General features: G+C 38.6%; 1 protein-coding gene across 2 annotated transcripts in view; it reads right to left on the reverse strand.

The window, feature by feature from the left end:
- LOC143856143 (eukaryotic translation initiation factor 3 subunit A-like) overlaps positions 1 to 2,031 on the reverse strand; it is a 40,145-nt gene extending 38,114 nt beyond the window's left edge. Inside the window, exons 1-2 of one of the 2 annotated variants that reach the window (XM_077366229.1) lie at positions 1,963 to 2,031; positions 810 to 921 (exon numbers count right to left, since the gene is read on the reverse strand). In XM_077366229.1, coding sequence (XP_077222344.1) covers positions 810 to 855 — 46 coding nt within the window. In that variant the 5' untranslated portion in view covers positions 856 to 921; positions 1,963 to 2,031. The remainder of the gene's footprint in view (positions 1 to 809; positions 922 to 1,962) is intronic. The other variant, XM_077366230.1, reaches the window with a different exon arrangement.
- Between the last annotated feature and the right edge of the window lie 9,747 nt (positions 2,032 to 11,778).

Raw genomic sequence — 11,778 nt, forward strand, 5'->3', positions numbered from 1 at the left:
GCCTTCATGTCAAGAAATCACAATACTTATAATTAATGGCAATTAAGATGTTATTGGGATATAAAAATATCAATCTAAATTCCCTTGCATTTTTTCAAAAAAAAATAAAAAAACATTTCCATTTGTTTGAAAGAGAACAAGAACTTGTACTTATGGAAAATGAAAAAATGAAATTGGAAAAGAAATGAATATCAAAGACAGCCCAAAATATTTGGAAAAAAAATTCAACCGAAGTGACAACATATTGCAAGCAACATGTCCATATAGAGCAGAAGATAATGAAAATATGGGGAAAAAACCTGTAAAAAAAAGTAAACATGAACAATAACCTAAAGCATACAAATTTTACAATTTCCAAACAAGAATAAAACTCATTGTAAAATTCCTATAGTCAAAGTTGAACAATCAGAAGACACTCAAATAGATCGATGAAAATAAATGGAGATAGTTCCACTTCACAAGAACCCCAAATTTGAAACCAATAGATACCATGTCTCCTTGAGTAAATACAAGAAACTAAAATCGACCCCACAGGATCATCAAGGCTACTCTTATTATGGCACAATTTCTCGTAAAAAATAAAGGACCGATGGTTTTTGTTGTGAATAATGTAAATCTTTAACAAAGGATCAATTTATGTAGGGAGAAAATCATATGCTTAAGAGAAAACAACACCTTCCCATAAAACCTGGTGAAGCAAATAAGTCCAAAAATCATATAAGCAAAACACCAAACTTGTGTAGCAATTGGTCTCTAGATGCAATTAAAATTTTGGTTGAGAAATGAGTAAGTAATAGAAAGACACTAACCCTCGGCACGCTTGAGAGCATTCTCTGGTTTTGCAAAAGTAGCCATGATATCCAATCAGCAGCTAGTTGCCTGCCCAAGGAAAAAGCAGGCGCAATAAAAAAAAAAAAACACCTGAATCAGACAGAACAAACTTTGGTTACCATAAGCCGATGAGGAAGAACATCAATTATAAATCAGACACCTCAAACTTGTCGAAAATAGACACCCAACAAATCTCAAAGAATACTGTAGAAGCCCTTTCAAAACTGTAAAACCTTTGTTGCCATGAAACTTTTTTTATGTTTTTAGGTTTCTTTCAGAGATGATATCGAGATTCTAATGGCCTGTTCATTTGAGATTGTGACAACCAATTGTGAGCCCAAAACCTATTATTGGACTCAAAGCTTCCACATTCTCGAACAAACAGGGCGTAAGTATTCACTGGCTCTTTCAGTGCTGGTATCAAGATTATAAAAATCCACTGCTTGACAATAGCTATCAATCTGCTAATATAGAAAAAAGACCTCCTGGATTGGAAAGAAACTGGTACCTAAGGCCCTGTTTGGATTGCAAAAAACAAAAAACATCTCTGATGGAACATCTTTTGTTGGGAAATTTTTTCTATTTCCACAATTTAGAGGATAATGATATAACTAAAGTTAATTTAATGGGATATTATCATGAATTGAAGGTGCCTCTACAGAAATATTGCAGAGGTTTGGTTCAAGTTATCTTTTTTCACGTGTAAAAGAAAGAACGAAATTTTACAGATACTTTTCCATTCCAAACTTTTTCTAAAAATTCCTGCAATCCAATCCGGGCCTAATCATCCACTCTTTTTATAAATAAAAAAATTAAAAACACCTAATCATACACGGTTGAAATGGGTAGCAGTAGAGAATAATAGCACTACCAATGTCAATCAAAAGGGAATAAGGGAAGCAAAAATCATAACAAGAAAAAAAATATACAAGAAACATCAAGGATCAAACAGATCCTATCTCACCGAGATTTACTCCGTATAAGGGAAAACCTAGAAACGCTAGGTCTAAGAAACTTACTTCAGTCGCAAAAACCCTAGATAACAAATACCAAAAAGGGTATATCTAATGAAATCTGGAGCTGAATAACGTTTGGTCCGACTAGAAATATAAGAAGAGAAGCCGGGAGTACCTGGTAGAGGAAGAAATCGAGAGCGCGCAGAACCTCTCCACCTTCTAGGGTTTTCGTTGCTGTTGTGTACAAGCATTTTTATAGTGACGTGAAGATACGGCCTTTATAGAGAAAAGTACGGAATGGGTTCAAGTTTCGAGAAATTACGGATTATGGGTACCTTTTAAAACTAGTATGAAAGAAGGGTGATTCTTCAAAAAGAAAAGTACGGAAGGGGCTCATATTTCAAGAAATTATGGATTTTTGGCACCTTTTAAAACAAGAATGAAACACGGCCGATCTTCAAAATTGGGTGGTGAAAAGACCCTGATACTCATCTGACATCGACAGGGTCCTCCTTTTTCATTACTGCCTATTAAATTGGCGCGCTTCAGGAGGCTTCTTTTGGTTCGTTTGAATGTGTATTTGAACCGACAGAACCTTGGGTTCGTTTCTATCTTGGCCGTCGGACATAACTAGAGACGGATGGATGCTTGACACGTGTTGAAAAACTTTTTGGAACGCTGACATTATCTTTTCTCACTTCTCTTTTGGCTTAGAACGGTAACGTTATTAAATACGTCTCTTTTGGCTTAGAATCTTTTCCCTTCTCTTTCGGTCCTCATTATTTACGTCGGCGTACCCCCTATTTCCACTTACACCCTATCCGGCATACCCCATTATTTACTCTGGGCGTACCCATGAATTCCGCCGGCGTACACCCTATTTCCGCTTGGACCTACCCCTTTATTTACGCCGGCGTGCCCATTATTTCCGCCGGCATACCCATGAATTCCACCGGGTACACCATATTTCCACGTGCACCCTATTTCAGCAAGCGTACCCATTTATTTATGCCGGCGTGCCCATGAATTCTCCCAGCGTACATCCTATTTCCGCTGGCGTACCCCATTATTTACACCGGCGTACCCAGTATTCCCGCCGGTGTACACCCTATTTCCGCTTACACCCTATTTCCGCCAGCATACCCCATTATTTACATCGGCGTACCCAGTATTCCCGTCGGCGTGGCCCTTTATTTATGCCGGCGTGCCCATTAGTTCCGCCGGCGTACTATGAATTCCGTCGGCGTACACCCTTACACCCTATTTCTGTTGGCGTACCCCATTATTTACGCCGGTGTACCCATTATTTCCGCCGGCGTACACCCTATTTCCGCCTGCGTATTCCTTTATTTACGCCGGCGTACCCATTATTTTCGTCGGCGTACCGATGAATTCTGCCGGCGCACACCCTATTTCCTCTTACAACCTATTTCCCCCAATAGGCAACACAAGAGGGGGTGAATTGGGTTATTAAAAATTTTGCCCTAATTAAGTGTAATGTTAAAACCAATTTTAACAATTAGCAATTATGAGTTTGATTAGGGTTTTGAAAAGCATTCCAAGTTTAAATCTAACCCTTGTTCAAATAATTATAAACATAAAGAAATGTTAGATATTACCAATCACCAAAAGGAGGCAAGAGGAAGAGCAAGGGACCACACAAAGATTTATAGTAGTTCGGTCACAAATGGACCTACTCCACTACCCAAGTACTTGGTCTTTCCTTGGAATTTTTCTTCACTATGTTGGACCTCTTTAAATGTCGAGTCCCAAACTTTACAATGAATACCGCCTCCAAGGGAACAAACCTGCAAAAACGCCTCCAAGAAGATCAATCATCTTCCCAAACTGCCTCCAAAGGAATCTCTTCTCTCCGCGAAACCGCTTCCTAGAAGATTAACCCTCTTCACACACCGCCTCCAATGGAATCTCTCCTCTTCACTTTTGTTGTTGGGCCGAATCGTAGACCTCGATTACAATGATAGGTAGAAGATGAAGCTCACTCAATGCCTCTTGATAGGCTAATACAAACAATAAAAAGCTCACACTCTCTCCAAAAGATTACACTAATAAAAGCCCTATGGAGATCCTCTTATTGAATGTAAATGTACAAATCAAATCTTAGAAAAGGATTTTGAAAAACAACCTTGAATTTTCAAGTTTAAGCTCTAAAGGATGTGAAATGATCTTGCAAAAGGTTGCTTAGTTGTGTTTGGATAGGGTATAAATAGCCCATTTGAAAATATGACCGTTTGGGGGCAAAACCGTAAAAAATTGGGTTGAAAAAGTCAACATGTGCAAGCCCAACGACTCTTTGGCCAGACTAACGCGGTCGATCGGGCTACGGCGGTCATCCGCCCCTATCGGGCAAATCTTTTTAAATTTCAAATTTCTATTGTCGCGGTCGCCCGGCGAGGGCTACCTGGACCTTTTTATTTTTGGCCAGGTTCCTATCCGCGGACGCCCGGCCCTATGGCGGTCGACCGGCCCAACCATGTTGGGGTCCAGAAACACCTCCGCGGTCATCCGGGGAGCTCCGGTTGACCGGCCCAATAAATTTTGGTAGGTGCTGGATTTCCAGCCACCTTAGCGTGGTCGACCGGCCCTACTTGAAATTTGAGTTTTACATACAAAAATTTCAGGGACTTGGGCCATGGTATTTGGGCTTTTGTCCAAGGTTTTCAAACACATTTTAGGATGTGTGGTTGGTTTTCAAAGATGTCAAATTGTTATGAAAAATCATTTGAAAACCTTTGAAAGTGCAAGTACATTTAAAATAAGAGGACTCCAATACAATCTAAAAGTGTAAACCTTGAGTCTTCTTGATGTCTTGGCTCCTCCGCACTTTCTTGGACATCTTCAACTTGTGAGTGAACTCTTCAACTTGCTTTGGTTCTTGTGACTTCCTCCATCTCTTAGACATCTTCAATGTTGCATGAGAAGGCCACCAATGCTAGTTCATCTCCAAGCTTCTCTTTGGTACTTACTAGGCAGCTTGTGGGATCTTTGATTTGAGCTCTTGACTTGAGTATCTTCCGAGAATAATCTCTCCCATGTGTTTACAAGCTCTTTGGTTCCTTTGTGCATGTTGATCCGCAAGCCATGTGTTGAGTTGTGTTGTGTTGTGTAATCGCGATATAACCTGTCAAGTTCCTGTCTAAAACACAACACTCAAAGACAACACATTAGTACATAAAGACTAATCAATTTAGGTTTGCTAGCATCAAAACAAGAAGGTAAAGGTGAATGATTGAACCCATGGGAACCCTTGGGCTTACAGTACCCCTTAATATTCTGGCGGCGTACTATAGAATCCGGCAGCGTTCTCAGCCAAAATAGACGTGAGAAATAATAAAATATTCAATACCATTGCCGTTCTAAGCCAAAAGAGATTTATTCAATAACATTACTGTTATAAGCCAGAAGAGAAGTGAGGACCAAAAGAGAAGTGAAAAGATTCTAAGCCAAAAGAGACGTATTCAATAACGTTACCATTCTAAGCCAAAAGAGTAGTGAGAAAAGATAATGATTGACTTTGGGTTGTCAGCGTTCCAAAACATTTTCCAACACGTGTCAAGCATTCATCTGTCTCTAGTTATTTCCCACAGCCAAGATAGAAACGAACCCAAGGTTATGTCGGTTCAAATACGCATTCAAACGAACCAAAAGTAGCCCCGTGAAGCGCGCCAATTTAAGAGGCAGTAATGAAAAAGGAAGACTCTGTCGATGTCAGAAGGGTATCAGGGTCTTTTGATTTGAAGATTAATTAGCCCGTGTTTCATTCTTGTTTTAAAAGGTGCCCGTAATCCGTAATTCCTCGAAACATGAGCCAGCATTTTGTACTTTTCTCTTCTTAAAAATCAGGTGGAAAAAGACCCTGATACCATTCTGACATCAACAGAAATTGCCTTTTTCATTACTGCCCATTAAATGGCGCTCTCCACAAGGCTTCTTTTGGTTGGTCTGAATGTGTATTTGAACCGACAGAACCTTGGGTTCGTTTTAATCTTGGCCATCGGAAATAACTAGAGATTCTTGACACGTGTTGAAAAACTTTTTGGAACGCCGACGCCTCTATACACAACCGGTTTGGTTTGAATTTGAAATCTTTCTTTGAACCTAGAGTCCCTTGGGTTCGTTTAAATCTTGGCTGTCGCCAATATGAATAGACGGTCGGATCCATGACACGTGAACATCAATATGGAACGGTGGCATCTTCTAATAATAATACCGCCTCTCTGTATGAGATTCCGCCGGCGTACCCATTATTTCCGCTTACACCCTATTTCCGCCGGCGTACCCCTAGATATTCCGGCGGCGTACTCTAGAATCCGACGACGTATTGGATATTTCGGCGACGTACTCGATACGTTTGGAACACATGTTTGAACCCAGAAAATCCGGCAACGTACTCAATATTCCGACGGTGTACTCTAGAATCCGTCGGCGCAATGACAGAGCCAAGGGGGGAGAGGGGGGGGGGGAAATTGCGCCCCTAAAAGTTAGGATTTTTTTTATTAGGCTTAAGTCGATAGATTTATTTTGATTTTTTTTGTAAAGTTGGCCCCCTAATTTCGGGATCTTTTCTTAAATAGCTCTCTCTTTGATTTTTTTTTTCCGTTAATTTGCCCCTTTATTTTCAGGATTTTTTTGCTTAAATAAGTTCCTATACTCTCTCTATGTTTAGTTTTATTTTTTCCATAAGGTTGACCCCATTATTTTTAGATTTTTTTCTCTTAAACCAGTTCCTAATCTCTCTCTCTCCCTCTCTCTCTCTCTCTCTCTGTCCCTCTCTCTTATTGTTTACATAAAGTTGCCCCATCCCCCTTAATTTCAGAAATTTTCTTAAATTAGTTTCTAAATTATCAGTTCTCTATCTCCGTTACTTAGCAAATCTGGATAAGGGGCTAAGGGAATGTCACCCTAGCTACAAGATGTTATATGTTGCCTAAGTAATTATGAGATTTTACATGTTGTGTGCACCTAAAATCAAAAGTACTCCATTATTTTTTTTTTAAATACCGCGGCCCACTTCATAGATGATCCAAATTGTATACTCGTTGGGCCACATCGGAAATAGACTACACCTGGTAAATCATCTCCATTGGATGATCCTAATCGTCCTATCTACAATGGGATTGTTCGTTATAGAAACCTATATAGATATGAGGGTTGGGTTCATCCAATGGAGATGATTTAGGTGCATCTTATATATGTTGTGGCCCAACAAATGAACCGTTTGGATGATATTTTCACTCCCCCACGTTCTTATCCTTTAAGATCGTCCTGTCGTGGTACGTTTTTGGATGATATTTTCACTCCCCCTCGTTCTCATCCTTTAAGATAATGATTGGACGTTCTCAAATCTCATCCATCAGGAAGGGCAACATACGAGGACTCTGATCATGTCAAAAGGGTATTGAGGTCTTTTCCCCAACGATTTTGAAGAATCACATGTGTTTCATGCTAGTTTTAAAAAGTACCCGAAATCCATAATTCCTCGAAGCTTGTACCCCAATTCCGTACTTTATAAGTTACTATTTCTGTAAGCCCAATGGCTCAACTAATCACCTTGTTTTGATGATTAACATACCTAAATTAATTAAACTTTAAGGACTAATAAGTTGCCTTTGAGTGTTGTGCTATAGACAGGTTATTCACAGGTCAATCTTAGCTAGCACATCATCATACATGGCCAAAGCTTGAGGATAAACTACTTAAAGCCAAAAAGGGCTTGAGCATATATGGATCAATCATCTCTTGGAGGAACAACCAAGGAAGAGCTCAGATTCAATCATCCCAAGCAAGTGTGCATTCAAAGGAAGACTTCTGGAGGCCACAAGACAACAAGAGACAAGGAAGAGTCCAAAATTAGATAGTATGTAAATCTTTCTCTTTTGAATAGGTTCAAGTCAAGGCACATAACATAAGTTAAAAGGATTCCTAAACATGATAAACTAAGTACGACAAGACCACGGCCCAAAGCCCTGAGATTGAAACATGTAAAAATAAGTTTTCAAAACAGGCCCGGTCGACCAAGGCAACGCTGACGACGGCGGGATGGATGCTAGAACTCCAGCATCTACCCGATAAGAGTCCACCGGTCGACCGAGGCAACCCCGGTCGACCGCGGATGGGATCCTGAAAATTTTGGAGCCATCCAGAAAGGTCTTGGCGGTCGACCACCATTGGTTCGGCCGACCGCAGATAGTTTTTTGACGAAAAATAAAAAATGATCAGAAAGCCTTTGGCGGGCGACCGCGGCACCCCCGGTCGACGGCGATGGTCTCAAAATTCAAAATAAAAAAGGGCGCCCGATGAGGGCGGGCGACTGTGACACCTCGGTCGACTGCCCCCGTCTGGCAAAGTAACCATTGGGGCTCGAACGACTTGCTTCTTCTTTGCTAGTTATTTACCAAAATGCCCCTAACTGCTAGTTTGAGTTGTTGGGTCTATATATACCTATTTGCCTTGAACATTAAATACTTTTGATGATCTACCAACCCTTAAGAGCCACCATTAACACCTTGCAATCATTTTTTGGCTAAAATCTCTCCTCCAAACTTGTGCCTTGACTTGTGTCTATTCATTTGAGTTTGGATTTAGGATCTTATACTTGTAATCTAGTTGAGAGAATCATTGTGAGCTTTTATTGTGCATTTAAGCCCCAAGGGAGGCCAAGCAATCTTTATACTTCAAGCTATCATCCTTGTAATGTGGAAAGGGCACTGTAATTGAAACCCTTGGAAGATTTGTAAGGATCCTTGGAGCCGGGCATGGTGTGAGATTCAAATAGTGGAATCCTTCAAGTACTACCTTGAGAAGAGTGGAAGTAGGACCCTTGGTTTGAAGGGACCAAACCACTTAAAAATCGGTGTGCAATCTTCTCTTGTCTCCTTCATTTATTTATTTCCTCGTGGTAGTTCAAATTTCATTTTTTATACATATTGTGCTAATCTTATAAGGAAGATAACAACAAGTGAATTAGGTTAAAATTTCTAATCAAAGCTCAACATTTTTAACCACCAACCAATTCACCCCCTTCTTGGTTGCCCTAGACTAGATTTTAATTTTTGTATGTTGTTCGCACGTACAACCAAAGTATGTTAAGGATGGGAAACTATATATTCGTCCCCCATTTTTTCCTTGAGCCACCCACGTGTAGTGTAAAAGGGTCGTCATACTCATAACTCATAAATACACTAGGGGGCTATCTGAGGGAAGAAAGGGGGGGCGAATACATCACTTTTCTTAAGAAAATATACATAGTTTGCCCACATTGGGCCCACATGGTTCACTAACCAGGGAAATGATATTTTTAAACCCTGTTGTAGTATAAAAAGAGTAGTCATAAAAACACTAGAGGGGGTGTGTGGGACCCGATCCCGTGAGAGGGGTGGGGCGCGAGCCACCACACTCTCTTTTGGTCTCTCGTACCCACGCGATTGGCGTGTGCATTTTTATTATTGATTTTAATTCATCTTTTATGTGAACTTGGAATCACTAAGGCAATTCGAATTCCACACAAAAGAGACTGACAGAGTCGCCACCTAGATGTGGGATCTAGGACCCATAATTAACCAGAAATCTAGACTCGTTACCTGGTTACAAGAATGGAAGGTATAGGGAGTTATCCATCACATGCACCATTCCTGCCCGATAATCGGTCTTCAATTTCGAAAGTTAACTCTTTTAAATTTATTTTAAATGGCTCATTCGACTCATTGTTAATGTGCTAACTATGTGACATGCATCCTATGATCTAATTTCAATGTGAATCCTAAATGTGTATCTTGATTTATTAATTTGTCTGGATTCAATCTAAGTGAAAGTTCTCCTAAAATTCTAATTTCATGGAAAGTCCTAAGTGATTTAATTAAGAATTTACAAGAAAATTAATATACAAAACTCCACAATTTGTTGTGGAGCCGACTCGCAGTTGGTATGCCATCAGACATCCAAGCTGCCTGCGTACCCAAGCCTTACTGGGATAAGAGTCGACGTAGTTCGGTACACCTAAGCTAAGCTACTTATGCCTAACTCAACTAAGACACCGACCTAGACGGGATTGACTGTTTCAACAGTTTTAGGAGAAGTTATTTAATTCAAGTTGAGGATTTTATTATCCTAGGATTTTATCTAAGATGCTATATGATTCTTATCTAAATGCAAGTGGTTCCTTAGACTAATGCAGGTTAGCTTATATCCTAGTTTACTAGGCTTGTCTTAGGGAAAGATTGGGTGATTAGTGTAACTAGACCTATGGCACGGTTGCTATCCATAGCAAACGTCCGTGATGAGGCTGGACTCGTAACTCTAGGACTCCCTAAAACCTAAGACTCCCTAAGACCTAGGACACAACCTAACATAAGTGTTCCTAAGTTGGGCTCTAAGGGTTCTTATATCGGAAACCATAATCCAATGGTTCCGAAAGACATGAGATAAATTGATTCAAGTTCTTGAAGTTAATTAATTTCATATTTCAAGGATTTTCGGTTTCTGGACATTTAAGGAATACCAAAGGTTCTAGGGTTCTCCAATTTCGGCCTCGAATGGCATCCAAGGAAGGGAATCGTACGCTCTTTCCTTGTGTAATTTAATACTTAGGTTATAGCACCTTATTGCCTGGCATATCTCAGGATTTTCGTGGACAGTAACCTCGGAGCCAATAACATGCTATAGCTTAAATATTCAAATTATCAAAGATCGGTTGCAATTGGGATACGATTATGGATGCACTTGCCATTTTACCAGAAAAATCTAAAGATCCTAAGATTTCTGTTTCAATGGATTAAAGAATTAATATGTAACAAAAATTTAAGGTTCTTTAGAAATTTTGATAATGATTTTTAATTAATTTCAATTTTGAGTGGATTTTATCAATTTTAAACCGCATGAGTGATTTTACAAGTGAATTTATTGCAAACGAATTCGAAATGGATTGAAATTTCTACAGCAGCAAGATGGGAATGTATGTAGCTTACTGGAAAAGGTTTGCAGATTTTTACATTAAGCTCCTATTTAATTTTGATTTAACAATAATATGACCAGATTGTTAAAATAATACAGAAACTACTAGAAATAGAAATCTAAATTCCTTGAAATTTCTACAGAAATAAGATATAGGTAAACATAGCTTGATGTGAGATTTTCATGAATTTTAAAAATCATTTACTACCAATTTCGGTTTTTTCAATTTTAAGACCAGATTATGGATTTACACTACAACCCTTAGGAAACAAAATCCAAATCACTTAAAAATTTTACAGAAGCAAGAAATATGAAATATAAGACTACTGTTAAAATGTTGAGAATTTTAAGTGTGATCTGATGTCAGTAAAAATTCTCACAAAATCTGATAAATTTCAAAGAAAATATTAAATAATATATGAAACAAAATCCAAAAATTCTCAAAACTTCATGGTAGAATGTATCAGTATCATATTATTTTTCCACAAAATTTCATTAATTTTGGAATCTGTTTATTATATATATTTTATTTTTCTTCGTCAAAAAGATGTTTTTGAAGAGTTTTCTATTTTTAAAACAAGATTTTCGAGAAAATTACGACTCCGGAAAATGTCCTTTAACCTTGTTCTGATGTGATGAACACAAAAAAAAATTGAAATTCCACAAAACAAATCATCCTGAGATGGCTATTTTTTCAACTTTTATAATTTCTCAGCCATTATTTTAAATGAAATTCCACTCTTCACTCAAATTTTCAAAATCCTTTGATTCAATGTCCGATCCGATCCGATGGTTATTTTAGTTTATTTAAATAGATCAATGTATTAAATTTCGGGACGAATCAGAATTGAAACACTCATGTAGATCATGATTTTAAGCACACACATATAATATCGAATTAAATTCAATTAAATGCTAAAAACCATGCAAAAATATATAAAGAATACCAAATAATCCTGGAAAAATCTGAGAATAGTGCACCTACCTGTGATGGAGATCCTCGCCGAATCCAAAAGCCGAA

This window comes from Tasmannia lanceolata, unplaced genomic scaffold (genome assembly GCF_043159265.1).
Source record: "Tasmannia lanceolata isolate RefF3 unplaced genomic scaffold, GAP_Taslan_0.1 ptg000023l, whole genome shotgun sequence".
Lineage (NCBI taxonomy): Eukaryota > Viridiplantae > Streptophyta > Magnoliopsida > Canellales > Winteraceae > Tasmannia > Tasmannia lanceolata.